Here is a 21,439-nt window from a genome sequence, read left to right as displayed (position 1 = left end):
AATGAAAAGTTTCAAGGGGAGCCTTTATCTGAGATTGGTTTTGTGCTTATGAACATAAAACCCAGACTAAGAAATTAGTTCATAGTATTATTTTGAAGAGAGAAGAAATGGGTACAGCATGGGGGTATAGTGGCTATAAGTAGCACCTATAACCCCGACACCCCATGTTGGTGCCAGTTCATGTCTTGTCCGCTCCACTTGCAATCCAGCTTTTTGTTAAGATCTAGAAAATGCTTTGGAAGATGGCCTAAGCCTTTCTGTCCTTGACACTCACATGAAAACCTGAATTAATCTCCTTGCTTTGGCATGAACTAGCACTGGGCCACTACAGATATCTTCAGATTCCATTACCAGATGGAAGGTTTCTCCCACTCTCTATCTTCATTTTCTGTAAATTGGACCTTCAGAACAAAAACATATTAAGAAAAGTATAAATTGTTCATGAGGAGGGTACATTATATAAGTTATTTTTAACATCAGAATGCAAAATCAGTTTTATAATTTTAGATTCTAACCAATAAAATCTGAGAGAGCCTAAGAGCTACACCTGAGAACATATGTTTCCTTAGAAATTCTTCTATCACTTAATCCTTTCAAAGCATTCTTCTCAGGTCTTAGGAGAATAATGTAGCACTTGGGGACAAAGATGCAGCCCAGGAGCCCTGCACTGGAGCACAAGATGGAGAAGACCTCCACAGCCACCATGACCTTCCCCTTGGTGCTGTGGTAGACAGGCAGGAAGGTCACCCAGACACTGCAGAACACCAGCATGCTGAATGTCAGGAACTTGGCTTCATTGAACTTGTCAGGCAGATTCCTGGCTAGGAAAGCCACAGTGAAGCTTGCCATGGCCAAGGAGCCCAGGTAGCCCAGGACACAGTAGAAGGAAATGACTGAGCCCTTCTTGCACACCAGGATGATGTGACCATGCTCTGAGTGTGCATCTGTGTCAATAAAGGGAGGAGAATTCCCAAGCCAGATGGCACAGAGAGCCAATTGGATCAGGGAGCAGATGGGAATAATGGAGTTAGGTACCCCTGATATCAGCCACTGTCTCATCCTTCTCCCTGGGGCAGTGACCTTGAAGGCCAGAACCACAGTGGTAGTTTTGGCCAGGACTGTGGAAACAGCCACGGTGAACACCACTCCAAACGTGGTCTGCTGGAGGACACAGGTGGTTGTGTTGGGACGACCAATAAACAATAAGGAGCAGAGGAAGCAGAAGATGAGGGCGATGAGCAGGATGTAGCTGAGACAACGATTGTTGGCCTTGACTAGGGGAGTGTCTCGGTGCTTCACAAAGACCCCAAGAACCACAGCAGTGAGGACAGAGAAGCACAGAGCTGTGCAGACCAAGGTCATCCCCAGGGGATCTTCAAAAGACAGAAAGGTCACTTTTTTGTGGAAGCACTGGTTTCGCTCTGCGCTGGCATACTGATGATGCAGACACTTCATGCACTGGTCCATATCTGGCAAGAAACGTACAAGAACATCATCCTGAGTTCAGTTATTTCTGATTCATAAGGACCTTCTGGAATAACGGACATAGCTAGTTTAGGCAAATAGCCCTAATTTGATGTTGAAATAGCATATAAAATAACATCTAGGAAATTATAAGCCTTTATTCATGCCCATCTTCCTCATGTTAGCCAGAGTTATTACTTCATCTCTCTGACTACCTTGCATACTGATGAGTACATGTACTTTTTCTCCTAACAAAGCCCTACAGGCTACTCTCTGAAACTACTCCTGGTGCTTTAAATCCTACCTTTTTTGCTTGTATCATTTTAACACCGCAAATTCATTCTTCATGGTTTCTCCACACTTGGAAGTGGTGAGCAAGATTCCAGAGGTTTCCATGTATTATAAAGACTACTCTGACCTTTATATATGGCACATGCTTGCTGCATCCTCACTTTAAACAAGAGCAAGCAGCAGTCCTTGTTTTCTTAAGTTTTTATATAGTGATTGCATTTTTTCATATTTTTTTATTTTAAAGTTTTTATTCAACAAATGCATTTTTTCATAGATAGAACTTTAGAAATATTGTGTTTCTTTCCCCTAAACCCACCCTCCCATCCCAACTCTCATCCCACCTCCCTCACCCTCTCCCATCTCCTTCTTCATTATGTTACATTTTTATTTGATTTTATATACAGAGGACCAACTCCATATAACATATAGATTTCAATAGTTTGCATCCACACAGACACACTACATATAGAGTACAGTTTGAGAAAAAAGTGCAGTCGATTCTCACAGTTCAACTCATTATGGATGGAGTTCCTAAATGGGGAATAAATGCACAGTGATTTCGTTGTTCCGTTAACAATTAACACTTGTACGTATGATATCAGTGATCACCCAAGGCTCTTGCCATGGGCTGCCAAGGCTATGGAAGTCCTCTGTAACCATAGACTCCATCAGCATTTGGACACTGCCATAAGCAAAGTGGATGTTCTCTCTTCCCTTCTGAGAAGAGTATATCCTTCTTTGACGATCATTTCTTTCCACTGGGGTCTCACAGAGATCCTCCATGTAGCCTATTTTTTGGCCAGAGTGTTCGCTTTCCATGCCTGCAGTGAGCCCTTGTTTTATTGGTGTTATTCCCTCTGTACTCTCATTGCCTAATCAATGACCAAAGGGCCCCAGTCTTTATTTCTAATGAGTGTTTTTATTTATTTATAATTTAATGGAAATGCAGAGTTTCAGAAGGAGGCAGAGAAGTATGAGGGAGAGAGAGGGAGAGGGAGAGAGTAGGACAGGAGGGCAGGGAGAAAAAGAGGGGGAGAAAGGAAAAGAGTGAAAAAGAGAAAGAAAGACATCTTCCACCAGTGATTCACACCCCAAATGATGGCAATAAATGGAACTAGGCTGTCTTAGGGCAATAAATGGGAGCTTCTTCTGGGTGTCCTACATGGTGTGGACTCAGAAACTTTGGCTGTCTTCTATTGCTTTCCTAAGCATCAGCAGAGAGCTGCATTGGAAGTGAAGCAGCTGAGACTGGAACCGCTGCCCAACTGGGATGCTGGCATCCCAGTCAGAGGCTTCAACTACTATGATGCAGCACTGGACCCAGGTTCCCACTCTTAGTGTCATGCACTGGGAGATTTACTTTGTGAATTTTGGGTGCACAGAAAGCACACAACGATCTCACTAAACCACATCTCTCTAAGGTAGGATCTGGATAGTCATTCTGTGGGCAAGCACTGATTGAGAGATCACCATTAGAAAACAGATGATTAAGCTCTAGAGAAACACAGAAGAGTTGTACACTTGATACCTTCTGGATAAGATGCCACCCTTGAGCAAATTTCCATCAAGGAACACACTGGGATGCTGCCTGTAATCAAAGTCAGTCTGGAGATCACCTTGAATCCTACTGACATATTTCCACTTTGCTGCCTTTTTATTCTTGAACATGAATTTTATCTCCATCTCTGCCAGTATCCCCGTCTTTTTCCATACATTTCTCCATCAATGTCAGTTGTCACAACCTGCAGATGTCTTCCAAAGTTTAGGTGGTCTTATTTTTGGATAGTTCATACTTTTGAGACATTACATGTGCTCATCTTTCAGAGCTTTGTTTTCCAGAATTGATAAGCAAAAATATCTCTTTTTGTATTCAATCTAGTATTCCAGCACTACTTAACTCAATTACTGATTTTTGATTGTATTACACCATCCCAATATCAGTTGAGAATGATGCCATTTTAAATCTTCCTTTATAATAACTTGCATGGCTTCCACTTTTATTATATACACAAAGAGACCAATAGGTAATTTCCTGCAGAAGTTACATTCTTTCTGCAACTTTGTATACAATCTTCAGCCATAACTTCCATGCTTTTGGCATTCTAAAATACACTTTAGGATTGAAAACTGATCCTTCTTTTTGGCATTTTGTGTTGTTTTGTTCTTTTTTTATAATTCTTAGATAACTTAAATTTATGAAATGATTTTCTTCAGAAATGCTCATTCTTATTACTATTTTTCAAGGATTATAAACTGAATTACACTTTATGCAAGACATTGGGCATAATGTAACCTATTTAAAAATACTGTTGGGTTTACATTGTTTAAAATTTCTATGTGTGAATTTATTTCAACAACAGTGTCTTACAAGTTCATTTTGCTGAAATATCTGGCAGTATTTGATCAAACAAGTTAAGATGTTCCTGTAGACAGTGAGAGACAGAGAGAGAGGTCTAACTTTTGCCATTGGTTCACCCTCCAATGGCCACCATGGCCGGCACACCACGCTGATCCAATGGCAGGAGCCAGGTGCTTATCCTGGTCTCCCATGTGGTGCAGGTCCAAAGCACTTGGGCCATCCTCCACTGCACTCCCGGGCCACAGCAGAGAGCTGGCCTGGAAGAGGGGCAACCAGGACAGAATCCGGTGCCCCGAGAGGGACTAGAACCCAGTGTGCCAGCGCCGCTAGGTAGAGGATTAGCCTGTTGAGCCGCGGCGCCAGCTGCTGAATTCTAACAGACATTTAAAGAAGAACTAATCCCATTTCTTCTCAAACTATTCAGAACAATCGAAAAAGAGGGAATCCTCCCAAATTCTTTCTATGAATCCAGCATCACCTTAATCCCTAAGCCAGAGAAAGATGCAGCACTGAAAGAAAATTGTAGACCCATATCCCTAATGAACATAGATGCAAAAATCCTCAATAAAATTCTTGCCAATAGACTACAACAACACAACAGAAAAATCATCCACCCAGACCAAGTGAAATTCATCCCTGGTATGCAGGGATGGTTCAACATTCACAAATCAATCAATGTGATTCACCACATTAACAGACTGCAAAAGAAAAACCATATGATTATCTCAATTGATGCAGAGAAAGCATTTGATAAAATACAACACCCTTTCATGATGAAAACTCTAAGCAAATTGGGTATAGAAGGAACATTCCTCAATATAATCAAAGCAATTTATGAAAAAACCACGGCCAGCATCCTATTGAATGGGGAAAAGTTGGAAGCATTTCCACTGAGATCTGGCACCAGGCAGGGATGCCCACTCTCACCACTGCTATTTAATATAGTTCTGGAAGTTTTAGCCAGAGCCATCAGACAAGAAAAAGAAATTAAAGGAATACAAATTGAGAAGGAAGAAGTCAAACTGTCCTTCTTTGCAGACGATATGATTCTTTACTTAGAGGATCCAAAGAACTCTTTTAAGAGACTATTGGAACTCATAGAGGAGTTTGGCAAAGTGGCAGGATATAAAATCAATGCACAAAAATCAACAGCCTTTGTATACACAAGCAATGCCATGACAGAGAAAGAACTGCTAAGATCAATCCCATTCACTATAGCTTAAAAAACAATCAAATACCTTGGAATAAACCTAACCAAGGACGTTAAAGAACTCTATGATGAGAATTACAAAATCTTAAAGAAAGAAATAGAAGAGGATACCAAGAAATGGAAAAATCTTCCATGCTCATGGATTGGAAGAATCAACATCATCAAAATGTCCATTCTCCCTAAAGCAATTTATAGATTCAATGCAATTCCAATCAGGATACCGAAGACATTCTTCTCAGATCTAGAGAAAATGATGCTGAAATTTATATGGAGGCACAAGAGACCTCGAATAGCTAAAGCAATCTTGTACAACAACAACAACAATAACAACAACAACAAAAAAGCGGAGGCATCTCAATACCAGATTTCAGGACATACTACAGGGCAGTCGTAATCAAAACAACATGGTACTGGTACAGAAACAGATGGATAGACCAATGGAACAGAATCGAAACACCAGAAATCAACCCAAACATCTACAGCCAACTTATATTTGATCAAGGATCTGAAACCAATTCCTGGAGCAAGGACACTCTATTCAATAAATGGTGCTGGGAAAACTGGATTTCCACGTGCAGCACCATCAAGCAAGACCCCTACCTTACACCTTACACAAAAATCCACTCAACATGGATTAAAGACTTAAATCTACGAACTGACACCATCAAGTTATTAGAGAACATTGGAGAAACCCTTCAATTATTGGCACAGGCAAAGAGTTTCTGGAAAAGACCCCGGAGGCACAGGAAGTCAAAGCCAAAATCAACTATTGGGATTGCATCAAATTGAGAAGTTTCTGTACTGCAAAAGAAACAGTCAGGAGAGTGAAGAGACAACGGACAGAATGGGAAAAACTATTTGCAAACTATGCAACAGATAAAGGGTTAATAACCAGAATCTACAAAGAGATCAAGAAACTCCACAAAAACAAAACCAACAAACCACTTAAGAGATGGGCCAAGGACCTCAATAGACATTTTTCTAAAGAGGAAATCCAAATGGCCAACAGGCACATGAAAAAATGTTCAAGGTCACTAGCAATCAGGGAAATGCAAATCAAAACCACAATGAGGTTTCACCTCACCCCAGTTAGAATGGCTCACATTCAGAAATCTACCAACAATAGATGCTGGCAAGGATGTGGGGAAAAAGGGACACTAACCCACTGTTGGTGGGAATGCAAACTGGTCAAGCCACTATGGAAGTCAGTCTGGAGATTCCTCAGAAACCTGAAGATAGCCCTACCGTTCGACCCAGCCATCCCACTCCTTGGAATTTACCCAAGTGAAATGAAATTGGCAAACAAAAAACCAGTATGCAACCTAATGTTTATTGCAGCACAATTCACAATATCCAACACCTGGAACCAACCTAAATGCCCATCAATGGTAGACTGGATAAAGAAATTATGGGATATGTACTCTTTAGAATACTATACCGCAGTAAGAAACGATGAAATCCAGTCATTTGCAACAAAATGGAGGAATCTGGAACACATCATGCTGAGTGAAATAAGCCAGTCCCAAAGGGACAAAAACCATATGTTCTCCCTGATCCGTGATGACTGACTGAACACCAAAAAGGAAACCTGCTTAAGTGAAATGGACACTATGAGAAACGGTGACTTGATCAGCATAGCCCTGACTGTTAATGAACAACTTAATACATTATCCCTCTTAGTATTTTTTGTTGGTTCTACTTAATATGACTGGTTTAATTCTGTAATTAATACACAGTTATTCTTAAGTGTTGAAATTTAACTGAAATGTCATCCCTGTTAAACATAAGAGTGGGAATAAGAGAGGGAAGAGATGTATAATTTGGAAAATGCTCAAGTTGACTTGCCCCAAATGGTAGAGTTAGAACCATACCAAGGGATTCCAATTGAATCCCATCAAGGTGGCATGTACCAATGCCATCTCATTATTCCAAGTGATCAATTTCAGTTCACAATTGATCATAATGAAAGGACTAAGAGTCAAAGGGAGCACATAAACAAGTCTAGTATCTGCTAATACTAACCGATAGAATAAATAAAGGGGAGAGTGATCCAACATGGGAAGGGAGATACTCAGCAGACTCATAGAATGGCAGATGTCCTAAACAGCACTGTGGCCTCAGAATCAGCCCTAAAGGCATTCGGATCTGGCTGAAAAGCTCATGAGAGTATTTCAGGCATGGAAAGCCAGGACCCTCTGGAGAAAAAAAAAAAAAAAGAAGAAACAACTAAATGAAATGTCTCTCTGAGTGAGATCCCAGTGGAAAGAACAGGTCTTCAAAGAAGGAGGTACCTTTCTCTGAAGGGAGGAGAGAACTTCCACTTTGACCATGGCCTTGTCTAAACAAGGTAACAGTCGGAGAACTCAAAAGGCTTCCATAGCCTTTGAAACTCTTGACTGGAGCATAGGGAGATTACTGATGCCATAAACAGGAGTATCAATTTGTAAAGTCAACAACAGGAGCCACTGTGCACTTACTCCTCATGTAGGATTTCTGACCTTACCATGGATGTCAGCCTGTATTCTTTCAAAATAAATTTTACTCATGAGTGTGTATGAGTGTAAGCATATGAATGTTCCTGAAGATTTATATTTTGATATGCAATGATTTTGCTCAAGGCTAAGGTTAGCTCGTTTATGATATCTGATGAGTATTATCCTCAGCATGATATACTGTATAATTTCTAATACAGTTTTTCAAATTACACACAGTTTGATGAGAGTTGTGCTTTCTCACTCCAAGCATGCTATGCTTGAATTAGGTGAAAGCATTTTATCTATTCATGTACAAGGAACACAGACGTGAATTTACCAAAATGATTTTGCAAATACTATATGCAGTAAAGTATAGTGTGCAAACTTTTATCATTTTAAGGGTTATTACTGAATATAAGGTTTAACTTCTACCAGAAGGTGAAAAGAATCTTCTCAGCAGTCATACTCCACATCCTTTTCTTTCCATGGAGAAGAGGAATATTTTAAGAAACAGGTTTTAATTTCTCCATGAGGCTGGCACTGACTTACCTGTCTGATTGGAAATCTCATTCTCAGGACAAGGTGTGCAATCAAAACAACAGGTAGGCTTTCCCTCCAGAGAGGCTTTCCTGAATCCAGGGCTGCAACTCTCACTGCATACTGAACGTGGAGTCTGAGAAAAATCAAATGAATATTGGTCATATTGGGAATGTTACTTCTATTCCAAGTAGAGGGTTTTCAAGTCCTGCACAACCTGTTCTCTTAAGCTGTAGATACCTATTTCTGACAAAATGATTGCATCCAATTTGATTTTCTAAATAAATGGAATCAAAACATGTGGAGGAACAAGTGTGTGTACTGTCCAACCTCAGACACTAAAAACATAAGAAAGTATTTAGATTGGAAGGGGTGTAGTTTAATGTCTCTAAGTGTGTATTTAATAAGCCAAGTGTCACAAATCCCCATATGAATTGTGGGTAACAATGTGCATTGTGAACCTTATGATCAGGTGCAACTTACCTCTGTAATTCCTGTGTCCCATTCTATCAAATTCTCAGAGAGAGACAACTTCTGGCTCTGTGAGGCGTAAGGGGAAAACTGTCCTACTTTAACCTTACGTCCAACACCATATGGAAAATTCCAAAAGTTGAGAATGTCATATTCAGCTTCCAAATTCGTCATGTGATTCAAATTCACTAGGTCACCCACAGGATTGGTAATTTGGAGGTTCTTGAGAAATGGGTGCAACTGAAAAAATACATCATATTCACATGAAGACTGCCCAAGCAATAACACATCAAACCCAGGTTAGAGAAAGCCTTTTGTCTGTAATCACAAATAAACAAAGGGAACTTTTTATAGCTACCCAATGAATTAAAACTAAAAACCTGATGAGAACTACATCAAAGTAAGTATGATTTCACTCATTTTCATCTAAAAACTAGGGCAATCAAAAAGATCTAACTGTGAGATTCTGATCATTTCCAACTGTGGACTCCATGCTACCAACACTCACTTATTTTCTCAGTGTACCTAGGACAACCATCTGTAGTACAGTTACCAGGATAAAAAATATGCAATTTAATGAGATGTCTTATGTATATTGTGGATGAACATACTCAACAATATTTGACACTAAAAAGTAATAATTTGTTACCGTTGAGACTGAAAACAGAATGACAGAGTCTAGGTATTCACAAGTCCTAATTAAACTGACAGGATGGGAGAGTACTTTTTAAGACACAACACTGAAGCTTATCCAAGTTACCTTCCCACTTGTCAATGGAACCCTGTGTCTTATGACAAATTACAAGCAGAGGCTCATATATATCTTGTGATTGGAGAAATGTTCCCAAGCTACTTGGTTTGAACACAGGCAAAAGCTCTTAAGGGGATCACATCAGGAGTACATGTCATACAATGGAAACCAAATTACCTGCCAGGGAGAAAATGCCACCTTTGCCCCATTGTTCACTGGCTGCATTTCTAACAATTGTAGAAGCATCTCATGTACGCTGTGGGCCACAGCATACACAGCATTATATATGTTGTAACTCCCATCACTCATGCTCATATCAAAACGATGTGGAGGCAAGGATTCCAAGGAGGCATTCAGTGGACAGTTCTGCAAAGTTTTACAGGATGCCCCAGTAACTGAGCAATCAAAAACCAATGACCAGAATCTTAAGAGGTAAATGTCTTCTGGGTATTTTGAAGGATTAGCTGTCTGAAGAAAGTTTTTGAAACCAGAGATCTCACCATGGTGGTGTGAAAAAATGAGAGTCCCATGGAATGAGTGGAGCAGGATATGATGCTCATCGCTGGCAAAATCCCATTGTGAGGTGGTGACCCAGACTTTCCATGTCATTACACGTTCCCATGTTGGAAAGCTGATGCCTATGAGTGAATCAGTGTCACAGAAAAGAATCACCACATTTGCTGATGATTTTAGGATCTGGATATGAAACCTATTCTGGAGTGAAATATAAGACTCCTCAGTGACTGGGATCAGTTCCACAAAGTCCACACAGATGCCATTCTTCTGCATCTCTACTTTCAAATTGGACATAAACTGAATACCTTTTGGGAGGTCTGAGATGGCCAAACCCACCCATGTGCAGCTGAAATGAAGCACCAAGGAGACTATGCCAAGGGCCAGAGAAGTGTCTTTGGGTGCCATCTGATAGAGGGAAGGAAACTGACCACTGTCACTCAGAAGTGGTTCAAAAGACCCAAGAGTCAGCTAAGAGAAAATGCAAGAAATCTGTGTAAGGATATTGCCATAGTGTACTATCTTACTCCTGAAGAAATTAAGCAGATGATGGAAGCATCACAAGATTTTAGAATATTTCATTTTTCTCATCCCCCTGCATGAAAACATCCTAGTTCCTGAGACATTACATTCACAGATTAAGGAAAACATTTCTCCTTTTCACTTGCCAACACTCTGCTTCTGATAATATGTGGCTAATCCACCTAATCTCTATACGCCTTCACTTTTGATCACATGCTGTGGCAAGTGTATTTGGTTCTGTCACTTAAATTTTTGGGTCTAAGTCAGGCACCTCAGGTGATGTGTTTTATCCCTCTCTTTCACTTACACACTCACCTGTGGAATTTTGTAGAGTTCCAGCAGTGTCCCTACTTGGACAGCAATGCTTGTTCCTGATATTACAGCTACAGACTTGCTCCATTTCCTACACATGTAATTAGGAACATCCTCTTCTAGTCCTGCAAGCCAGACGAAGGGATTCTGCATCACCATCATGTCACTGTGCATGACATTATAGAGATCAAATCCCAAGGTCACATTGGGTAAAAGCTGGGGGTTCTTGTTGATCTCCTCAATAGCAAAAACCAAGGCCAGAACATACTGGTAGTTTTTGGACTGAAACCTGTATGAAAGGCACAAGGATCTTTAAGGGAGAAGCCTCAAATCCAGATTATCATCAATTCTTCTGTAATAACTGTAACAGATGGATTGGTCTTGGCCAAAGATTCATATGTTCTAATGATTATCTGCACATTGGCTGAGGACAGCGTGTTAAGAGTGTTGAATTTGCAGGACACATGTCCTCACCAGAACCATAGCTGCTACTCCCTTGACCTCGGTCTCCCAGCCTAAATGATTCTGAAAATAAGATCTTCTTTTACATTATAATGTCTTGGGCATATTATCACATGGATGTCCATGCAGCCAAAGAAAATGATCTTATTTTTTAATATAAACCTATCAATTTAAATCATCTCTGGCAACAACTACATCTTCTAAGATTTTATATTTGATATCTAAATACTATAATATGCTCTGGAATGCCCTTTCAAAAGTTTATGCACACCTAGAAAGAACATTCATGTTTCAAAGAAAACTTGACAAGGAAAGGTGCATCTTTAGCACTGCCTCTACAAATACTCCTATATTTGGAAACTACAATGATGCTTCATCTTATCACATCATTATATGCTTCTTGAAATAGGAGTCCTATGGTCATAAGGCTGCAGGTTGTAATGGGAAAAGAGAGTAACTCAACTGAAGGCTATGTGATCACATAGAAGGATGACGTCAAAGCACTGAGAATGGTAGATGTAAGTCTGGATTTATCCTGAAAAATCTCTTCCCCAACAAACTCACCCATCAACCACCATCACAAGCCAGGAAAATGAAATCAGATTCAGAGCTTGAAAGAAGGAAATCAGTGAAAAGGGAGGGACACTTTAGAAAAGCCTGAAACACTCCCCGGTTGGATTTGTAATGCTTTACAACTAAGACAGTCATGCATTTATTTTGAACACTAGGTATATATGAAAGTAAATCATTATCAGTGGTATGAGTATATACTCCAAACTGGCCTTATTCACCCAATTTTCCCTACAGAACCAAACATAAATATCCTTCCATGCAAAGAACATGAAGCATTTCTACTTTCCAGGTTCTGACATTTCACAAAGTATGTAAATGAGGAGCCCCTTGTATGTATTTCAGATTTACTGTGTGTTGAGTCATTATGAATAGACTAGGTCATGGACACTGATATTAAGGGTCACTGTGTGCCCCAGAGGAAGTGACAGTTTTTCTTTTCTTGGTTCATGTTGCAACATAATATGTATGTATGCATGCATACTATATACATATTCTGCCTATATATTTATATATAGGTATCCATTACCATGTAAAGAGTTGCTCAATGTCTATTGTTTTATATAAATTTAAGTTCTATAAATATTTGTTATCCAAATATTTCACTCATACTTTGTATATAATGAAGAACTTTAAAAATCCTTGCTAAGAGTATCAAATAATATTCCATTTTGTAGTTCATATTTCTCTGTTCCCCTCCTCATTCTTGACATTTCCATCAATTCCTTAACCTCTCATTTCTTATTCCCGCTGCCATTGGTAGAAAAGTTCTAAAAGATTTTTGGACACACTGTGCATTTTTGAGAGTTGCCTTTTCAATCTGTTTTATGTTGTGTTTCTTATCTCTAAGAACAGTTTATAAATAATTATTGGGTGTTCTAAAGTTGTTGAATCTTATATTATATTCCCAAGTATCATTAACACAGGCATTTTCTCCTGGGTTTGCTAAGATTTGGTTATGATCTCCAGTTGGCAAGGTATACATCTTGGAGGAACCTGGGCTCTATTCATAGACTCTATTCCTACTATGGGAAATTTACACTCTTCTGGTCTCCATCATTTAGGGTACATGTAAATGATGTACTGCATGCATAACCATGGGAAATACCAATACTAATAATAAATAAATATTTCATAATTGGGATGTCATGTGCACTATCAAAATAGGCAAATTCATAAAAATCATGTGAAGTGAATAATATCATTATACCAAGCTGGTATCCATTAGATTTTTTCTGGATAGAACTTAGGACAAATGCCTAAAATACTTGATCAGTTGTCTCACCTTTGTGGCACCAACTATAGTTCTCAATTCCATTGGCTTTAATGATACTGCAATGATATATGTGCTAATATCTACCTTCTATCAAAGATCTATGTATCATCAACCTACTTTTATAGCTTACAGTAGAAACCAATTAGAAATTAGCACCAAAATAAACAGATGTGAGGAAAACAATTTCACTGTCCTACAAGATACTATATTCTGGAGGCATGAAATATTCCTATATAAATATATATGAAACATTTATATTTAGCTACAGGTAGACCATATCTTAAAGATGGGCAGAGCAGAATAATCCCTCTTCTGAAATGTATTTTTCCAGAAAAAGAATCAGGGGTGCATCCTGAATGTGTAGATTCCCACCATTACAGTTCTTATGGGTATATTCATCATTAACATACAATTATTATTATACTTGTGGCCTGAGGTTACTTTTACCTAGTAAAATCTTACTTTCTTGAATATCTTTTCTCCTTTTTGACTGTAGAAGAAATGAAGTGAGCTCATGGCCCCAAATCTAATATGTAGCAGAAAAGTTTGTGAGCACATGTGGAAGAGCTCAGGTAACTCAGGGTTGTTCATTTCAGTGCATGGGTTCTGTAAGAACCTGCTACTGAGGCACAATAGGCCCCTGAGCTGATGAACATGGACAGAGAAGGACAAGAAGATCCCAACCAGACTCTCCTTTCTCGTATGATGAGATAACATTTCCCTGAACAATTCAATGTGCCAGGCAGAAATAAATGTCTTCCACATGTCCCAAGTTAATTATCAGAACTTTTTAGGTGGGACAGAAATGGAAAGGGCAGGGACACACAACGTATGTGTCTATCCATCTGCAGACCCAATAGCAAGCATCTATTATGTAAATCAAGGAAAATGATTATGGCAAAGAGAACTTACCGTTTGAATGTGACATCATTTTTGAAAATATTAATCATTCTGTCCACAAGGTATATGTAAATGGGGAAAAAAGCAGCGATCTCAATATCTCCATCCTTGTAATAACTCCGTTCCATCTGGAAAAAGCAGTTCTGATCATCATGACAAGTCACAAGGAGACACAGTTGCAAAAAGAGCAACAGAAAAATCAAAGGAAACATCTTCAAAGTCTGTGAAAACCCTAGGACACAACCATAGTGGAACTTGAAGGGTCATGCATGTGCATACAAATAGCATGTGTGTGTGTGTGTGTGTGTGATTCCTCGCATCAAGCCATTTTAATACTGTTCAATCTGATTTCTTTCTACCATCTGTCCATTCGTCCATGTGGGAATCTGGAACCCTTTCTACCCTGAGGCTCTGCAGCTCAGGGCTTCTGTCCTGATGAAAAACACAAGAAGGAAAACATGTTTGTGAATCATCCTCTTCACCCCAGGTGCAAGTATTTCCTCCAAGTCCATGGGTACAAAGACTCAAGGGCATAAATTCTATTAGTTACATTTGGTCCATGGGCTTTGTCAATAAACCTCTCCATGAACTTTTGGCAAATATGTACCTGGATTGCATCAGAGGGCATGAAAAGAGGCATCAGGTGAGTTTCTCAGAAAGTTTTCAGACCAGAAAACTCCAGTGTAACAGACGTCAAAGACCCAAAGAACAATAGGGCAGCCTCCAGACCCCATGTTCTGGGGAGCCACACATTGCCTTGATGCCACACAGACCCAAAGCAGATCCTGTTTACAAAGATACCCAATAGGCCTTCTGATTCTCAAGCACTGTGGAACCAGTAATCACCCTGAATTCAGGAGTTTCATTCTGTATGTCAAATCATCACATCTTCAGTTGTAAAATATGAAACCCTTCCACATTGCTGTTAACCATGGTAATCTCATGGTAATCTGTTTTCACACTAAAACCTTGGTTAATACTCTCATGAGAACTAGGGACTATTTGAGGACTTCTCACTTTTTACTATAAGGCAGACAATACTAGCTGGAAGTCATCACTTTATTCCCACCACGACAAACACCAAGGGCAGGATGATGCATACAGATACTTGTACTTCTTGAATGTAAATGACTTTAAGGACTCATGTAGGACACCATCAGAGCAGCTACATACCTTTAACACTTTGCACAACCAAGAGACTGCACAACACAACTGAACAAAATGGATAGCATGTCTTGTAAGCAGTAATGATGATCAACACTGACTAATCATTTGTGCTTGCATATCAGTGTGAGGTATCACTAATGGAGTAAATCTAATGAGGAGGTAAACAAGAGAGCATGGAAGAGAACTCTGTTATTCCACTCAGAAGTTTCCTAAACTCAAACTTCTATCAATGAGTTCCCCAATATTTTAAGCAAAACACATTCTCCATTGCCTAGTCTCTGCTCTGATGCCATTAGTGAGATTTTGAATACAGATTCATGCAAATTGAGATGAAGTATAGGAACAAAACACAGAAAATTCACTGACTTGCATAAAATTGAAAATATAATGTCTTGATGAGTTAGATTTATTACCAGTACAATGACAAAACTTGTTATCTATTTAGTTAAACAAGAAAAGTAAATCTAAATCAGAGAGCAAACATCTCCCATTCTCTCTAATGTGTAGAAACTAAAAGTAGAGTCAATCTGAATGCACAAGATTCACTGAACAAAGGTTGGGACTGGAAAGGATGAATTCCATGCAATGAGAAGGCTTCAAAAATGTATTGAAAATGTGTGTTATGAAACATTATGCATGAATTTCAAAAAATTTGGCACCCAGATCTATTCATCATTTTTTTGCTTAACTATTTCTTTCATATTTATCACATATCTTCTACATTCTTTTTTTATAGAAAACTTTTATTTAACAAATGTAAATTTCAAAAGAACAGCTTTTGGATTACAGTGGTTCTTCCTCCCGTAACAACCCTCCCATCAGCATACCATCCATCTCTTAATCCCTCTCCCATCCCATTCTTCACTCAGATTCATTTTATTATCTTTATATACAGAAGATCAACTCTATACTAAGTAAAATTACAACAGTTTGCACCCACACAGACACACAAAGTATCAAGTCCTGTTTGAAGATTAGTTTTACCGTTAATTCTCATAGTACAACACATTAAGGACAGAGGTCCTATATAGAAGCAAGTGTACAGTAACTCCTGTTTTTGATTTAACAATTGACACTCTTATTTATGATGTCAGTAATCGCCTGAGGCTTTCTTCATGAGCTACCAAGGCTTTGGAGCCTATTTTTTTATGAATAGAGTTAGACAGTGAGAGAGGGAGAGGCAGAGAGAAATGTCTTCCTTTGTTTGTTCACCCCACAAATGGCTGCTGTGGCCAGAACTATGCCAATCTGAAGCCAGGAGCCAGCTGCTTCTTCCTGGTCTTCCATGTGGGTGCAGCCACCCAAGCACTTTTGGTCATCCTCCACTGCCTTCCTGGGCCAGAGCAGAGAGCTCAACTTGAAGAGGAGCAACCGGGATTAGAACCTGGTGCCCATATTTGATGCCAGTGCCACAGCGGAGGATTAACTAAGTGAGCCATGGCACTAGCCCCTGGAAGCCTCTTCAGTTCACAAACTCCAATCTTATTTAGACAAGGCCATAATTAAAGGGGAAGATCCCTCCTCCCTTCAGAAAAAGGTACTTCCCTCTTTGATGGCCCATTATTTACACTGGGATCTCACTGACAGAGATCTTTCTTTAGGCTTTTTTTTTTTTTTTTTTTTTTTTTTTTTTTGGCTACTGTGTCTTGGCTTTCCATGCCTCCATGCCTCTCATAAGCTTTTCAGCCAAATCCAAATGCCTTAAGGGCTGATCCTGAGGCCAAAGTGCTGTTTAGGGCATTTGATGTTTTCCAGATGCCTCCATTTTGTTGCAAATAACCAGATTTCATTTTTTGCTTTTACCACTTTGTAGTATTCTATAGAGTTCATATCCATAGTTTCTTTATCCATTCTTCCATTGATGGGCATTTAGGTTGATTTCACCTCACCTGTCCGAATGGCTCTCCTACAGAAATCAACAAACAACCTGTGCTGGAGAGGATTTGAAGGAAAATGTACCCTCATCCACAGGTTGTGGGAATATAAACTGATTCAGTCATTGTGAAACACAGTATAGAAACCTATGAGAGCTGAAAATAGATCTGCCATATGACCCATCCAACTGATTCCTAGGAATCTCCTCAAACAAAATGAAATCAGCACGAAAAAGGGTCATCTATACCCCCATGCTCATTGCAGCTCAATTCAAAATAGCTAAGAAATGGAATCAACCCAGATATCCGTCAATAGCTGAATGGATAAAGAAACCATGGTATATATACTCTAAGAATATTAATCAGCAGGAAAAAAAAGAAAAGAAATCCTGTCTATCGCAACAAAATTGATGCAGCTGAAAACCATGATACTTAAGAGAAATAAGACAGTATCGAAAACAGACATAAACCATATGTATTCTCTTATCCATCATAACAAGTGCCTAAATGTAATGTTGGAGTAAAATTGACAATTTGAGATTCCATGGTTTTTTTTTTTTATAGCCTTTGTCTTTATTTTGAGGAATAGTGTTGGTTTCTTCATACCATTTGTAGAACACATTACATATGGTAAGGTTAATCTCCTGAGTATAAAGTAAACCAGAAAACAGTTCTTTGCAAAAATTAAGAGTGGCGATAGGAGAGGGAGGAGGAAGAAGAATAAGATTGGGGCTGGCGCTGTGGAGCAGTGGGATAACACCCTCGTCTGAAGTGCCAGCATCCTATATGGGCACCAGTTTGAGACTCGTTTGTTCCAATTCCTGTCTGGCTCTCTGTGTGGCCTGGGAAGGCAGTGGAGGATGGCCCAAATCATGGGAGACCTGGAAGGAGCTCCTAGCTTTGGATCAGCACAGCTCTGGCCATTGCGGCCAATTGGGGAGTGAATCATCAGATGGAAGACCTCTCTCTTTCTCTCTGCCTCTCCTCTCTCTGTTTAACTTTTTCAAATAAAATAAATAAATCTTTTTAAAAAAAGAAGCTTCAGATTTTTGTGGACAGGATGAATGGATAGGTGGGAAGTATCTCTGTGATCTAAAAATGTATATATGATATTCATGAAACTTGTATACATCAAGTAAAATTTGAAATATAAACAAATTGAGTAACTTACAAACAAGAAAATATATTTTTAGAAAGCAGAAGTAACAACAAAATATAATTCATGAACAATGGGAATATAATATGATGGATATTTCTGCACAGATAAATAAATGACCAAAGGACATTACAAATGATGCTAATCAGAAATAAGTATGGACAAGCCGTTCCACACCAGAAGGAGCCTCTACTTCACAAACACTAACTGGCTATAAAAACTTTCAAAGTTGTCAGGTGTCAGAGATGCCATAGGGAATTTGGAATCTTGAAACCATGCTAGAAAGTTACAACACATATGGTATGGAAGAGAGTTGTCACCTCCTTAGCAAATTCAACATAAAATTCATTGATGACCAAAACATCCCACACCTAATGGTACACTCCAAAATTAGAAAATATGCAAAAATCTCTTGTACATCAGTGTGTGTCTCCAAACAGCCAAAGTAAAAAATAACACACAAGTCAGTGTATGGTTAACTGGACACACAAAACTCAATGAATTACTATAAGGAATTATCAGTTTGTCATGAAAAATGTAGATACCCGCAGTGATGTGAATGCTCCTTGAAAACACCATGCAAAATCAAAGGCCACCTAAATCCACAGTCTAATATTTAATTTATACAAAACACTCAGGACATTAAATCCATGGAAACAGAAACAGACTGGTGGTTGTGTGACTTACAAGAGAAGGAACTGAGAGTGACCGTTAATGGATAAGGAACCCGATTTGTAGCAAAGAAAATATTTTTAAAATATGACAGAGATAACAGTTGCACAAGAGAGTGAATGGTCCAAATGCCATTACTTCACTTTAAAATTGTTACTTTTTGTTGAATTATTTTCTGCTGAAGAAGATATAAAAATCACTTTCTTATGTCTGGTATTGGCAAAAGTAAATCTGAAGCCAAATTGATAATAAGCAGAAATTAGCAGATGGAAAAGAATTTTGCAGAATCAGTTCTACATATAGTGAAAACTTGGTGTGTGATTATCACATCATTTCAAATCTATATGAAATGATAACATAATTAAGAATTTCCTGGATAATGCATATACATATTAAAATAATTTAACATGTCCAATGATTACATGAAAATATTCCAAGTATATTATAAATCTGAAGTTAATATAGACACTGAATGAATGAAAACAGAAAATAAACATGTAACTCATTTTATTAAAATATGAATATTATGAAATTGACCAGTTGACAATGAAAATGCAGAAATGAAAAGATTCAAGGAGAGCCTTTATCTGAGATGGGTTTTATTTGTGAACTTAAAAACCAGGCTAAGAAATTTGTACACAGTATTATTTTGAAGAAGAGAGGATAATTGCAGCCTGTGTTGGGGTGTAATGGATATAACCTTCACCTGTAACCCCGACATCCTATGTGGGTGCCAGGCCATGTACCGGTTGTCCACTTGCAATCCAGCTCCCTGCTGATGATCCAGAAAAAGCGGTGGAAGATGGCCTCTTGCAGTCCCTGACACCCACATGGAAACCTAACTGAGCTCCTTTCTTTGGCCTGAACCAGCACTGTACCACTGTGGATATCTTCAGAGTATATCACCAGATGGTTTTTCCCACTATAGCTCTGTTTTGTTATTCAGTGTATGAGAATTAAAAAGTTTCTAAGAGAAATGTAAGATGTTCATAAGGTGATTACAATGTTCAAGTTATTTTATAGCATCAGAATGCAAAATCAGTTTTGTAAATACTAGTTTCAAATCCTTGAAACTGAGAGAGCCTCAAAGACTTCTCTTCAGAACCAACGCTGGGCCACTTAGACATCTTCAGCGTCTATCAGCAGATGGCAGGTTTGTCCCATTCTCCCTTTCTTTTCTGTGAATTGGTCCTTCGGAGTGAAAATATTTTAAGACAAGTATAAATTGTTCATAAGGCCGTTACATTCTGCAAGTTATTTTATAACATCAGAATGCAAAACCAGTTTTTTGAATTTTAGTTTCTAACCATGGAAAACTGTGAGAGCCTTAAGAGCTACTCTTCAGAACATCCATTTCCTTGGAAATTATCCTATCCATTAATCCTTTCAAAGCATCCTTCTCAGGTCTTAGGAGAATAATGTAGCACTTGGGGACAAAGATGCAGCCCAGGAGCCCTGCACTGGAGGCCAAGATGGAGAAGACCTCCACAGCCACCATGACCTTCCCCTTGGTGCTCTGGTAGACAGGCAGGAAGGTCACCCAGACACTGCAGAACACCAGCATGCTGAATGTCAGGAACTTGGCTTCATTGAACTTGTCAGGCAGATTCCTGGCTTGGAAAGCCACAGTGAAGCTTGCCATGGCCAAGGAGCCCAGGTAGCCCAGGACACAGTAGAAGGCAGTGACAGAGCCCTTGTTGCACACCAGGATGATGTGTTCATGCTCAGAGCGTGCATCTGTGTCAATAAAGGGAGGAGAAGTCCCAAGCCAGATGGCACAGAGAACCAGTTGGATCAGGGAGCAGACGGGAATAATGGAGTTAGGTAACCCTGATATCAGCCACTGCCTCATCCTTCTCCCTGGGTCAGTGACCTTGAAGGCCAGAACCACAGTGGTAGTTTTGGCCAGGACAGTGGAAACAGCCACGGTGAACACCACTCCAAATGTGGTTTGCTGGAGGACACAGGTGGCTGTATTGGGATGACCAATGAAGAGTAAGGAACAGAGGTAGCAGAAGATGAGGGCAATGAGCAGGATGTAGCTGAGACAATGATTGTTAGCCTTGACTATGGGAGTGTCTCGGTGCTTCACAAAGACACCAAGAACCCCAGTGGTGAGGACAGAAATACATAGAGCTGTGCAGACCAGGGTCATTCATAATGGGTCTTCATAAGCCAAGAAGGCCACAGCTTTGTGCAGGCAGCGGTCATGCTCTGTGCTGGCATACTGATGATCCAGACACTTCACACACTGATCCATATCTGGTGAGAAACTTACAGTAATATCATCCCCCGTTCAGTTATTGCTGATTCACAAGGACCTTCTAAAATACCCGACTGAGCTAGTTTAGACAAATACTCATTATTTGTTGTTGATGACAACATATAAAAATGACATCTATGAAATTTTTAGTCATTATTTATGCTTTTCAGGGGCAGGCTAGTGGCTCAGTAGGTT

The 21,439-nt window shown here is 39.3% G+C and overlaps 1 protein-coding gene across 1 annotated transcript; it reads right to left on the bottom strand.

The window, feature by feature from the left end:
- Positions 1-534: 534 nt before the first annotated feature.
- Positions 535-21,136, bottom strand: LOC149121430 (vomeronasal type-2 receptor 116-like). Its single transcript, XM_089316326.1, has 7 exons — positions 20,855-21,136; positions 14,125-14,240; positions 10,908-11,193; positions 9,735-10,541; positions 8,819-9,046; positions 8,348-8,471; positions 535-1,469 (listed from the first exon to the last, which is right to left on the bottom strand). Exons 1-7 carry the CDS (start codon positions 21,134-21,136, stop codon positions 535-537), a joined length of 2,778 nt encoding a protein of 925 aa, XP_089172452.1.
- Positions 21,137-21,439: the final 303 nt, after the last annotated feature.

Source organism: Oryctolagus cuniculus, chromosome 16 (genome assembly GCF_051225735.1).
Source record: "Oryctolagus cuniculus isolate XC-2025 breed Fujian yellow rabbit chromosome 16, ASM5122573v1, whole genome shotgun sequence".
Classification (NCBI taxonomy): Eukaryota; Metazoa; Chordata; class Mammalia; order Lagomorpha; family Leporidae; genus Oryctolagus; species Oryctolagus cuniculus.
The sequence above is the reverse complement of the archived record's forward strand: the minus strand, read 5'-3'. Positions and strand labels throughout refer to the sequence as shown.